The sequence below is a fragment of the Callospermophilus lateralis genome, chromosome 17, assembly GCF_048772815.1.
Source record: "Callospermophilus lateralis isolate mCalLat2 chromosome 17, mCalLat2.hap1, whole genome shotgun sequence".
Taxonomy (NCBI): Eukaryota; Metazoa; Chordata; class Mammalia; order Rodentia; family Sciuridae; genus Callospermophilus; species Callospermophilus lateralis.
This window is the reverse complement of record NC_135321.1, coordinates 57257074-57271178: the sequence shown is the minus strand read 5'-3', so window position 1 is coordinate 57271178 and position 14105 is coordinate 57257074. Positions and strand designations below refer to the sequence as shown.

At 41.9% G+C, this 14105-nt stretch overlaps 1 protein-coding gene across 1 annotated transcript in view; it reads right to left on the bottom strand.

The window, feature by feature from the left end:
- LOC143382655 (spermatogenesis-associated protein 31E1-like) overlaps positions 1-13860 on the bottom strand; it is a 94319-nt gene extending 80459 nt beyond the window's left edge. Inside the window, exon 1 of the mRNA XM_077105613.1 lies at positions 13640-13860. Coding sequence (XP_076961728.1) covers positions 13640-13860 — 221 coding nt within the window. The remainder of the gene's footprint in view (positions 1-13639) is intronic.
- Between the last annotated feature and the right edge of the window lie 245 nt (positions 13861-14105).

Sequence of the window (14105 nt, the reverse complement as noted above, 5' to 3'; positions counted from 1 at the left end):
TCATCTAAGAGCTGAAATGAAGAATGTGAATCTGGTGCCACAGTAGAAGAGAATTCCCAATGCCATTACATTACATGTTTTAAGTGAACTTACTTGAAACTTGCATTTCACAGTTCCAATAAGCCTTTTTCAAATTGCATGCATTTGCCCATAATGACCACTGGCCATAATTGGTCTGAAATGAAGAATATGAACGTGATAGTGCATCAGGGTACATTTCTCAATGCTTTCTCTGTGGAATAAGTCAGAACTTTCTCTGGAACGTCTCTAATACTTGCTTCTCACTTGGGTTCCTACAAGCTGTTTTCCATTTGCATATATTTGAACTTAATTAGCAGTGGTCCTAAAGGGCCAAAATGAAGAATGTAAACTTGGTATTGAAAGTGGAGAATATTTCTAATACTCTCTTTGTGAATTAAGTGAGATGTTCCTCCTGAATGTTCCAGCCATTTGGTTTTCACTACTGCTCCTACAAGCCATTTTCAAATTGCAGTTTTCAGCCATAATGAGCATCACCCTAATGGGCGAACATGAAGAATGTGAACCTAGTGTCAAAACAAGGGATAAATCCCAATACCCTCTTTCTGAATTAGGTTGGAACCTACCTCTGAAACCTCCCTGCCACTGCTGTTCCTACAAATTGTTTCAAATTGTATGTGATAGGCCATAATGAGCACGGATCCTGATGGGCCAAAATGAAGAATGTGAACTTGGTCCTACAATGGGGGAAAATTCCCAATGCCTTCACTGTGAAATTCAAGAGAACTACCCTCTTTATTTTATTTATTTTTGTATGTGATGCTGAGGATGGAACCCAGGGCCTCACGAGTGCTAGGTGAGCACTCTACTGCTGATCCCCGCCCCAGCCTTGTTTCATTTGTACTTCTATGAGCCATTTTTGAATTGCACATGTTCAATCAAAATAACAGTGTACCTAATAGGCTGAAATGAAGAATATGGACCTGGTATTAAAATGAGGACAATTACAATGGGGACAATTATTGATAATTGAGTTGATAATTGAATTAGTGAGATCCCACCTCCTGAACCTTCCTATGACTTACATTTCATGATGCTTACTCAAGTCATTTTCAAATTGTACATATTCAGCTCTAATGAGCAATGGCCCTAACTGGCTGAAATGAAGAATGTGAATTTGTTACTACAACTGGAGACAAATCTCAATGAGTTCTTCCTGAATTAAGACAGATTCTGCTCCTTAACTTGCTTAAAAAGCAAGTGCACCTTCCTTTTACAGGTACTTCTTCAAGCCTTTTTCAAATTACACATATTTGGTCATCATGAGCACTGGCCCTAATGAACTGAATTGAATCTGGTGTGAACTGAATGTGATCCTGGTGCTGGAACAGTTCCCAATTCCCTGCCTTTGAATTAAGTCAAATCTTGTGCCATGAGTCTCCCTGCCACTATATTTTCACTGCTTCTCCAAAAGGCTGCTTGCTTTCAAGTTGCATATATGAGGTCAAAATGAGCACTGACCCTAATGGACAGAATTAAAAATGTGAACTTGGTGATGCACCAGGAATTATTCCCACTGACCATTTTATAAATTGTTTGGATGTGCCTCTGGAGACTCCTTGCATATAGCATGTCACTAATGCTCCTTTAAAGTTGCTTTAAAATTGCCCGTGTTCAAACAAATGAATGTTGCACCTAATGTGCAAAATGAAAAATGTGAATTGTGTGCTCTAGCGGGAGACAATTTTTAAAGCCTTCTTTGTGGATTAAGCTTAAACCTGACTTGAAAGCTCCTACAAGCTGTCTTCAAATTGCACTTATTTGGTCATAATGACCACTCTCTCTGAAGGGCCCCAATAAAGACTGCAAAACTGGAGCTGCCAAATGGGATAATTCCTAATGCTATCTATGTAAATTAAGTGGAAATTTGCCTTTGGAACTTCCCTGCCACTTGCATTTCACTGGTGCCTCTACAAGTCCTTTACAAATTGCAAATATTTGACCATAATGAACACTGGACCTGATGGACAGATATGAAGTTTGTGAATCTGGTGCTACAGTGGAGACAGATTTCACTGACTTCTCTATGAAGTAAGCTTGATTCTGCCTCTGGAACTCCCCTGCCACTGCAGTTTAACTGCTGCTCCTGTAAGTTTTTTCCCCCAAATTGTGCAATTTGGTCATAATGGAAACTGGTTCTCAAGTACCAAAATGAAAAATATGAATCTCAAATGTGTGACAGTTACAAAGCACTCTCAGTGAACTAAGTTGGAATCCGCCCTGAAAATTCCTTGTTATTTGCTTTTTGTTGCTGCTTTTATGAACTGCTTTCAAGTTTCACTTAATTGGCCATATTGAGCATTGGCCCAAAAGAAGACTATAATCTGGGGGTGCAATGAAAGAAAATTCCCAATTCTTTCTTTGTAAATTAAGTGAGATTCTGTTTCTTGAATCTCCCTGCTACTTGTGTTACACTTGTGTCCTTGAAATATGTTTTCAAATTAAATGTATTTGGCCATAATGAGCAACAACTGTAATAGGCTGAAATAAAGAATGTTCACAATGTGCTGCAATGTGAGGCAACTCTCAAAGCCTATCTGGGAATTAAGTCAAATACTGCCTCTTGAGTGTTCCTGATGATTGCATTTCACAGATATTCCAACAATATACTTTTACATTGCCCATATATGGCCATAATGAGCACTCACACTAATGAGCTGAATTGAATAATGTGAACTTGGTACTGCAACAGGGAACAATTCCCAATGACCTCACTTGGAATTTGGTGAGATCCTGCCTTAACCTCCCTGCCACTTGCTTTTCACAGCTTCTTCTATAAATCTCCCTCAAATTACATATATTCCACTATAATAAGCCATAGCCCCATTGAACTTAAATATAAAATGTGTATCTTGTTCTGCAACAGTGGACAATTTCAAATATACTCTCATTACATTTGAACCTGTTTCTGGGACCTCCCTGCCACTTTAGTTTCACTGATTATCTAATCTAACTGATTTCAAATTGTACCTATTTGTTCCTAATGAGCACTCACCCTAATGGACCTACATGAAAAATATGAACTTTATTTTGTAATAAGGCAGTATTTCCAATGCTCTCTGTGAATTAAGTGAGAAGCTGAGTCTGGAATCTCCTCATCACTAACATTTTATAGCTTCTCCTACAAACAGTTTTTAAATTTCATGTATTCAACCACAATGAACACTGGTCATAATGGGCTGAAATGAACAATGTGAAACTTTGGCAACAACAGGAGACAGTTCCAATGGCTTCTCTTTGAATTAAGTTTGAATCTAACTCAGGGACGTCTTTGTCATTGCATATCACTCTGTTCCTATGAGCTGTTTTCAAGTTGCACATATTTGGCCATAATGAACACTAGCTCTATTGGGCTGAAATGAAGAATGTGAACCTGAGCTGTAAAAGGGAATTATTCCCAGTGCTCTATGAATCAGACCACATCCTCTCTCCTGAAATTCTCTGACCTTTGCATTTCACTACTGCTCCTATAATCTGTTTTCAAATTGTACAGAAAAGGCCATAATGAGCACTGCCTTAATGGGACAAAAATCTGCTACAGGGGACAATGACAAGTGCCCTCTCTGAATGAATTGAGAATCTGCTTCTGGAACTTCCATTTCAGTGCTCTTCCAACAAGTAGTTTTCAAATTGTATATATTTGAACACAATGAGACCTGGCCCTACTAATTCAAGATGAAGAAAAGAATCTGGGAAAATAATCCCTCTCTATGAATGGACTGAGATCCTGATTCCTGAAACTGGTCTCTTGTTTTCCACTGATGCTGGTACAAGCTGGTTTCAATTTACATATATTCAGCCATAAGAAGCAATGGTCCTAATGGGTCAAAATGAAAAATGTGAACCTGGTGCTGCAACTGGAGACAATTCTCAATAACTTCTCAGTGAATAAAATTTGTACCAGCCTCTGGAAACCTACCTTCCACTACCATTATTTTTGCCTCCCAAAAACTGTGTTAAAATTGCACATATTTCATCATATTGACTATTGGACCTAATGGGTCAAAATAAAGAATGTGAATATGCTATTGCAAGGGGAGACAATTACCAATGCACTCTCTCTGAATTAAATAAGAACCTTCCTCCAAAACCTCCCCGTGACTTGTATTTCATTGCTGCTATAACAATTCATCTTTAAATTGCAACTATTCACCTGAATGACCTCTGGCCTTCACAGGATCAAATTAAGAAATGAACCTGTTGATGGAACAATGAAAAATTCCCAATACCCTCTTTGTTAATTCAGTTTGAAAGTTGGAACCTATTTTACTAGTGTTTCACTATACTTTTACAATTTGCAATGGTTACAATAATAAGCACTGGCCCTAAGGGGCCAGAATATAGAATGTGAACCTGTTACTACAACACTTGGGGGACAATTCTAAATGACCTCTCCATGCATTTAATTTTAACCTGATTCCTGAACCTCTCTGTCACTTGTGTTTAACTGATGCTTCAAAAGCCATGTGAGAGGGCTCATTTGGCTATAATGAGCACAGGTCCTAATGTGCCAAAATGAAGGATGTGAACCATATACTGTAATGGGGACAATTTCCAAGACCTTCTCTGTGAGTTGTTTTAACTTGCCTCTGGAGTCTCTATAATGGTACTATCTCACTCAGGCTGTTCCAACCTGTTTTAAAATTGAACATATTTGGCTAGAATGAATGGTCCAAAATGAAGTATGTGAACTGGGTCTACAAGAAGGACATTTCCCAAGACCCTCTTTGTGAATCAAGTTTGAACTTGTCTCTGGAACTTCCACCACTCGAATTTCACTTATATGCTCAAAAGATTTTTGCAAATTGCACATATTTGGCAATAAAGGACTGAAATGAAGAAAGTGAACCTGATGCAGCAATGGGGAATCATACCCAATCCTGGCTCTTTAAAGTAGTTGAAGACATGTCTCTAGAACATGTGGCTCAGTTACATTTCATTGATGATCTCACAAGCTGTTTTCATATTGCAAGTATTTGGTCTTAATAAGCACTCTCCTTTATGGGGCCAAAATGATGATTGTGAATGTGATGCTAAAACAAGAAAAAAATTCCAAATGCCCTCTCTGTGAATTAAATGAGATCCTGCCTTCTAAAATTTCCTGATACTTGGTTTTCACTATTGTCACACATGACATTTTCAAATTGCACACGTTTGGCTATAATGAGGACTAACTCTGATGGGCTGAAATGAAGCTGGTTCTGAAATGGAGGACAAGTTCCAATGTCGTTATGTGAGAATTTGCCTGTGAAACCTCCCTGCCATTCATGTTTCAGTGCTGCTACTACAACCATTTTCAAATTTCACATAATTTACCAAAATGATCACTGGTCATAATGGGCTGAAGGGGAGAATGTGAATCTGGTGTTGCAACATAGAACCATCTTCAAGGAATTCTTTCTATATTGTTTGAACTTTCCTCTGGAACCTTTTTAGTGTAACTGAAAACTCAGTCCTTGTCTCTGATGGGATGAAATGAATCTGGTGCTGAAATTGAGGACAATTTCCAGTGAAAGTCAATGTCCATTGGTTATTGTCACTGACGCCAGTCCAATAATGAGAACATGGTTTTGAGAACAAGAAAAAAGAAGGTTTATTACTTTGCTAGAAAAAAAAGGAACACAGGAGGCTTCTGTCCCAAAGGCTGTGATTGTTCCCATCAGGAGGGACAAGGGTGTTTTAAAGAAACTCTTTAAGGGTTATATTCCAGGTGTGGTCTGGTAGGGGGTCCCAAACCACCCCAAAAGTGAGTTAGGATTCACTTGTTAATTTGGGAGATATTTACCTCCCAGATCTCCAGCAGGCATCTCCTAGCAGCATGCTTAGCTGCTAGAAAGTTTCTGTGTAAAATTATGGAATGCCCAGATGCTGCAGCAATGTCCTGCAAGAGGAGGCTCAATGCTAGAGTGTTATCAGCTTCAACCTGATCTCAGGCACACAACTTCTGGGAAAAACTCTCTTGTTAGACAAGCACAATGTTTCACCACCCTATGCTGTGCCTGAACCTGTCCACAAAACAGTAACTTTAAACAACAAACCTCTTGAGAGCTACACAAAGCTCCTAACATTGCACTATGGTATGCAACTGAGGAATAAGCCACATAATATTGCTAACTCTGAAACTTGCCTGATGACCCACTGAACAATGATGTACTACTGATGCTAGTGACCTAATATAACCTATTGATATAAACAAAGGTGGAGGCTTGGGTAGAGGCCATTCTGCCTCTCTGCCATCCTGCCATTCTACCATATTGCCTCTACACCTGTTTCTGTCTCCTTTTGATTTTTTTGCAGCCATCTCCTAAAAGCTGGTTTAAAATTGTACATATTCCACCATAATGAAAAATGGCTCTGATGGACCAAAATATAGAATGTGAAATTGCTACTGCAACTGGAGACTATTTCCAGTGCCCTCTCAATGAATATAGTCGACCTGTCATAGGAACCTCTTACCTCTTTCAATGTTGATATTTCAAGGTGTTTTCAAATTGCACATATTTGGCCATGATGCAAACTGTCCTTAAGGGGCAAATTGAAAAATGTGAACATGGAATTGCAAGGGGTGTGTAGGGGTATCATGAATGATGCTATTAATAATTACTTGGAGGCAGATTATTTTTTAAAAGCAAATGTATATTCAATCACATCAATCATCAAATATAAACAATTAATGCAAAAAGTATTGGGTGTGTGCAAGCACCTCAACTAGCATTCAATGCACACAAATTAAATATTATAGGTAGATAACAATGCCAAAGTGTTGGGTTTGCTGAAGCACCCTAACTAGCATTCAATGCACACTAAATAAATACTACAAGCAAATTACATAATCCTAGGGCAACCATGAGCCCCCAAATGCCTACAATGCCACATGGCTTCTCTTAGCCAAAGAGCAGATGTTGTCTTGGTCTGGTGGCTCTCTCCAGCAGATGGCTGCATGTCAGGGAATGGTGGAGTCAGTCTAGGGATGGGCAGCAAGTCAGTCAGTCTCACCAATATTTGGAGCAAACTCTTCAATATGGCAGGACTAGCAATTTAAATATAGTTCTAAGTTGATCGTGTATATTGGTAATTGGTTACATGCAGTGAAAGTCAATGTCCATTGGTTATGTTCAGTGAGGTGATGTATGCAACTGGGCATGTTCTTTGCACATGTCCATGGAGCTGTGCTCCCTATCAATTGTAACCAGTCATTGCTAAGTATGCCTATGGCTAGTGCCCATTACAGCTCTTTATCAACTGCAAGCAGACATCACTAAGCAATTCAATGGCTTCTATTCCTCATGGCCAACAACTTAATGAGTCATAGCATGTCCCAGCATGTCTATGGCAGATGCTCTTTTTCTGGAATGTATTGTCTCCCAGAGTTTCATGCACTCCCTTCTTTTAAGGCCCATTGTTATCAGGAAAGGATGTAATGGAAGGTTAACACTTGGCTAGTTTTCCCTTCCTCCTCCCAAGCTGCATTGTCTCAGCTTTCCTTTGGGGGTTGTTTTGTAGGATTATTATTTTCCATAGATCTTCAGCCATGATGAACTTTTGCTGGTCAAAATGAAGAAAGTGAACATAGTGTTGCAACTAGTGATACTTCCCTATGGCCACTTTATGAATTTAGTATAAACTTGGCATTGGAACCTTGCTGCTATTATCATATCACTGCTGTTCTTCAATCTATTTTCATATTGTACCTATTCAGCCATGATGAATACTGGCTGTAATGGGACCAAATGAAGTATTAGAACCTAGTACTTAAAGCAGTGGCAATTTTCTATATTCTGTATTTGATTTAAGTTTGAACTTGCCTCCTCTACCTCTCTGCTATTAATATTTTATTGATCTTCCTACAAGATATTTTCCAATTGAACTTATTCAGCCACAATGATCAGACCCTGTGAGATGAAGTGAAGAGTGTGAACCTGGTGATCCAACAGGGTCAAATCTCAATACCCTCTTCTTAAAATAAGTTTGAATCTACCTTTGGGCCTCCTTTTCATGAGTGTTTCTCTGCCCCATGAAGCTGTTTTAAAATTGCATATCCATGGCTATAATGAGGCCTGGCCCCAAAAGGGCCAAAATGAAGAATGTGAACATAGTGCTGCACTGGGTGTCAATTCCCACTGTGAAGTGACTCTCTGTGAGTTAAGTCAGATCCTGTCTCCTGTACCTCCCTACGATATGTGTTTCACTGCTACTCACACAAATGTTTTCAAGCTGATCATTTCTGGCCATAAAGATCACTGGCCATAAGGGGCCAAAATAAAAATGTGAACCTGGTGCTGCAACTGAAGACAATTATTTGCTATGAATTATCCTTGAACTTGTCTCTGGAGTTCCATGGTATTAGCATTTCACTAATACTCTGAAAAGCTGTTTTAAATTTTCACATATATAGCCATAAAAAAGGTCTAATTGGCCAAATCAAATAATTTGAACATGATGATGCTGTTATGTGCCAGGCTGTATAGCAATGACCAAACAGATTCCATTTTGCCCTGAGACTCCATGTCATGTAAGCAATGCTTCTCCCATGGGAAAGCCCTGTCTCTGTACCCATCAAGAGTTGCTTAGCATAGCATGTTTAGCAACACAAAATGGCAATTCTTACACAATGTAAAATTGTTCTGTCTTTGGTTCCCATTCTTCTTGGACAATGTACCCTATTAGAGATTGATTGTCTTGACATTAGTAACCATTCTTTAACTTGTACTCCACTAGGGACATTTTGACCCACTCTCTTTTCTGCTTATAATTTTAGATCCCATGATATTTGTGTATGATTTTGAATCATAACAACAGCTATTTATGATTAGTGTGGTTTGGTCTATAAAAGGTGTACTCAAACCCCTGGAGTGGGTTGAAAGGTGTAGACTTGCAGCCTACCCATTGTCCTGCCTGCTGGTGTAACCGGACTGCCAACTGGTGAAAAAAATTTCCATCTCCTGCTTTAAGATCAACTCATGATTTATTGCAATCTCACCATAACAATGCAATAGAGAATATTTCCAATGACCTCTGTGTGAAATCAGTGAGAAAATGCCTCTGGAAACTCCATGACACTTGCATTAAACTATTGCTCCCATACACCATTTTCAAATTGTGCCCATTTGGCCCTAATAAGCACTAGACCTTTTGGACCATAAAGAATGTGAACTTAGTGCCATCTCATGAATAAAGTTTTATCCTGCCACTATCATTTCACTGCATCTTCTATAAACTGCTTTCAAATTGCACAAAAGTGGGAATAATAGTTCAAAATGTAGAAGGTTAACCTGGTGCTGCAACTGGAGAGAATTTCCAACATCTTGTCTGTGAATTAAGTTTGAATCTGCCTCTGAAACCTCCTTGTTACTAGGATTTAGTTACTATTTTTAATAGTTCTTTTAAAATTGAACATTTTAGGCCATAATAAGCATTGCCCACAATAAGGTCCTTCATCATAGCAGTGAAAAAAGCTGACTGAAACAGGGAGCCTCAGCTTCCTCAAGTCTGAAAAGGTTAAATAAGACTGGCTTTCACAGGGTTGTCAGGAGAATTAAAATGAGTTAGCAAAGAAAGTAGCATGAAGCACAAGACCAGCAAACTGTGAGCTCTCCATGACATGGCTACTGATGGTATCTGCCTTCCCAAGTTAACACAAGACCTAGGGGATTCTCTGTCGGGCTGCAGAGCAAACAAAGTCACCAAGGAAAGTTAGAGCTACCAAGCCTCCCTTTCTCTTGGCACCCCAGGCTCTATTTGAACAGATATCATAATATTTAATTAGTCTTCTCCTCCCCACCTAAAAGCCCAAGAGCTCCCCATTAAGTGAATGCATCTGTTTTCTTCACACTCCTAAGAAAACTATTTATTTAGTACATTCCTAAAGCAATTCTGAAAAAAAAAAAAGAAGAAGCAAGTTCGCTATTGTGTTCAATAAACTTCCCCACTTTCCATCTCCTTGCAAGACCAATTCTCAAGAGCCCATCAGTTGGCCCAGCCAGTGTGAGGGGTGCAGGCCACTTCTGAAGATGCAGGAGAGGGATTCAGCAGCTGGGTTTTGGGAGATAGGGCATGGCCTATGTGACACACACAAATTTTCCATTGGTCCTTGATTGTGGAGAAGGAAGGGAACAAAAGAGAAATGAAGTACATGTACTTCCCTGTCCCCAGGTGCCCACTCTGATACCTGTAGTAAAGGCAGAGGTGAATTCCCCAGGCCTCCTGCAGAGTGGTGGCCTGGGAGAAAGGAGAGGGGAGGCCTGTCATGTGAATGTTAAGCTGCACTTTAACCACCTACACCATATTTAATCCTAAGGAGGCATAGGGGTCCTGAAAGTTCTGACCAAGTTTTGGAGGAGGAAATATTGAAATTCATAAACATAATTTGATGAATTGGTAGCTGGTTTTTCAATGCTAGGAGCAGAAGGTCCTGGGGTCTGCCTACAGAGAGGGCAGGTCCTTCCTTGCAGCTAGAGGTCCTGAGAAAAACTGGCCAAGAAGCCTGACCAGGAAAAAAGGGGCAAGAGTTTGCTGAGTAGCTGTGAAAGGGCTGAGGTAGAGTAAGCCTGGGACATGTATGGGGAGCCCCCAGTGCCAGGACTTAGGTCTTCGTCAGTGAAATGGGAGGGGCTGTACCAGTGCTGAGCAATTAAAGGCCAGACACTTCAAATCACTTTCAGAGGAAGGTTTCCTTGCCATGGTACCTGGGACTGATGGTCAGTGCCAAGTATATGAAGAGGTGAGTGGTATGTATCCTTGTGTTCATGTGGATACCCTGTGTGTGTGCGTATGTGTGTGTGTGTGTATGTGAGAGAGAGAGAGAGAGAGAGAGAGAGACTGAGTGTGAGCCTGAGCATGAACTGGGAAAGGCCCCTCCTCTCTAAAGACCCTACCTAACTGCTCTAAAACAGGTCCTGCCACTTCATGAGCAAAAAGGCATCTTAGGTCTAGATGCTCCTCAACAGAGCTGGTTAGACGGCCATATTCAGCTGAGCCTAAGCTGCTCAGTGAAAGTGAAGCTCTGCAGCAACAAGGTTAGTGATCTTGGAAAAGAGCCACCAGGGCATAGCCAAAAGCCCTATGTGTCACCTCCTGAGTGTGAGGCTATCTTTCCCATATCAGTCTCAATGACTTCTTTGTAGTCATTGGGTGGGAGAAAGGGGCTCATGATCCCTGGATTGGGGAAGCTGCCTTGCAGCCATCTGCTCTGTGAGTCAGGGTTCTCAGCAGGGATAGCTACCTGCATTTCTACTAAGTAAGCCTACAGCCTGGTCTCCATGCCCTCATTGGGCATACTAGATAAGCACAGTCTGTAAAGGCATATGGAGAAGTCCTCTGAAGGTGACCCAATACAGGAGTCTGCCTCTCACCTGAACCCATGTACCAATGCCAAGGATGGGGGTTTGATCCCCATATGAGCAAATACCTGAGTACATGTACCACTAGTACAGCCCTACACCCAGAGGATACCATTAACTTCTGTGCTTTTACTCTGCCATGTACAGCCTCCTGCCAATCTTCTTCTCTGCAACACAGATTCCCCAGGATGCCAATACTGGAGAGTCTTCTATGGTTTGAAACAGAATTGTCCCCCCAAGGGCTCATGTGTTGAAGGCTTGGTCCTTATGGAGCAATATTCAGAGGTGGGGTTTTGGGAAGTGAGTGGGTCAAGAGGGCTCTGAGCTCATGGTTGGATTAATCCACTGAAGGATTCATAATTTGATGAATTATTGGGAAATGGTTACAATATAAAAGATAGGGCCAAGCTGGAGGAAGAAGGTCATTGGGAGTGTGTCCCAGAAGGCCACTTCTTGTGTATGTCTATTGGTCTATCTCCCTCTCTCCTCTGCTTCCCAGCTGACTGTGATCTGAGAGTTTTATCAAGCATACTGTTCCTTCATGGTATTGTGCCTTGCCTCAGGCCCAAAGCAATGGAGCTGGCTGACCATGAACTGACACCTCTGAAATTGTAAGCTAAAATAAACTTTTTCATCTGTAACTTGTTTGTGTCAGAAATTCTGGTCACAAGGAGGAGAAACTAATACAAATCCCTATTCCTATCCTTCCTATTAGGAATGAAAGGGCCTCTGCCCACCCACCAAAAGTTTGGGGACCATTTCTCCATTTCACCATAAATGGAGAGCTGGTCACACAAAAGAATGCTTGGGAAGTTTTGTGAACCGAAACTCTGTGCAGCACCCATGGCTAGAGGCAGCATGACAATGGCCTCTGTCGGGATTTTTAGCAACCCCCCCATCTCCTCCTGACCAGCGGGAGAAGCAGGGAAAGCATGCCCCATCCAGGACAAGCCAAGAAAGGTAAAGGTCGACTGGCAGCCAGCACCCAGCCCTCCTTTGCCAGGGGACAATCAGACATGCCAGGGAGATGAGTGGAAGCAGTATCTCATTTATTGAGGAAGTACACACAGCTTATATACTACACAGGAGCCAATCAGAATAAAGGTCAGAGGGGTGGATCGAGTTCACATATACACCCATCCCATAGTCCATGAGGGAAGGTACGAGCTGTTCACAAGGGCAGAAGAGTCCTGGACCTATCCTGGAGGAGGTCTGTTTTTTCTGTCACCACACACAGCACCACCTCCTGGCTTATGGCTAGTAGCCATCCCAGCCACATGTGTGGCCCCGAGACTGGGAAGTGGGCAGAAAGTCATGCCCTCTCTTCTGTCTCCAAAGTCTCCAAGAAGAGAAACCCTTTGAAAGGAGGTGGGATGAGTGGCTAGGGCTCCTTCCCTCCTGGAGGGAGTTTTGGTGCATAGTTACGCACTCCAGAAGATCAAGTCCAGGCTGGTTTGAGGGCCACTAAAATGTAACGATGCTCAAAGGGGATTAAAAATCCTACAGCCCTGGGATTCATTCTTCTCAGGGACTCAGGGTAAGAAGGGGTAAGCTGAATATTTGCAGCATGTAGGGTTTCATAACACCCTGCCCTACTCCACCCTAGGGTGTTCAAAAGCCTTAGGGAAAGGTTGGCCCTGAGCATTTCTGTGTCCCCAAAGTCACATCTGTCAGTGTTCCTGCCAAAGTAACCGTAGTGAGCCCTTAGGGAAATTGCCCCAGAAAACACTGCCTTTCAGGTTTTTAAGAACAGATCTGCAAAAACTCACAAAAGGGAGGAAAGGAAACAAAACAAAAACAATAAAAAACACCTTTTAGGAAACAGCCTCACACCTCCTGGCAGGCTAGGGAAGCAGGCTGCAAGAGAAGCACAGATGTGGGAAGCCAAAAGAAAACCAGAACCAGCAGTTTTCTTCAGAGCTCCAGGCACAGGTCCCAGGTTTTCTAGGACTCGGGGACCCTTCCACCTGTGTGGAGCTGAATTGTAGATCAGATCCCTTTGGCTAGCTCCAGGTCTAGAGACATGGCAATCCTATGACATGTGTGGTTGGGTTTTTGCTTTGAACACCCACTGGGCTAGCTTCCTGCTCTACCCCCACTGCTCTACCAGTGGCTAGTGCCTTGCCTTAAGCCGCAAAAAAAAAAAAAAAAAAAAAAAAAAAAAAAATTACATCACTGAAATCATCCCTAGTCCCCAGCCCATTTTGTGCAGGGCACCAACCTTCTGCCCTGCTCCTGTGTGCCTGGGCACCCAAACTCACCTTGAAACCAGTGGGTTTTCTGTGGCAGTCACAGCTGTGACATGCCCAGAAGAGTTCAGTGATAGGCCAGGTGGTCTGATGCAGAGAAGACAGGGTGGACTCGGCAAGCTTGGCACACTGAATTTAGATTCATATGCTCTCTCAGCATTGGTGCCTCTCCAGTAGCTTGCCTGAGAAGTGGTGCCGCTGTGCAGAGGCAGTGGAATGGGCTTCTGGTGCATGTCCATTCAGCATATGGCTGGCAGGGTTTGGAGGGTTCCAGGCAGGTTTTGTGGCACCCACAATGCGATTATTTGCAGCTACCTTTGCCCAGCCAGTCTTTCTCACTTGAGAAGTTGCTAGCATCACTGGGTTTCTTGTACTTTTGCTGCCTATAGAAATCATGGAAAGCCCACTGGTCAATCCCAGACAACAGGTGTTCCTATCCACTAGGTGGCCCACACACAGCCCATGGATGTCTTATAAC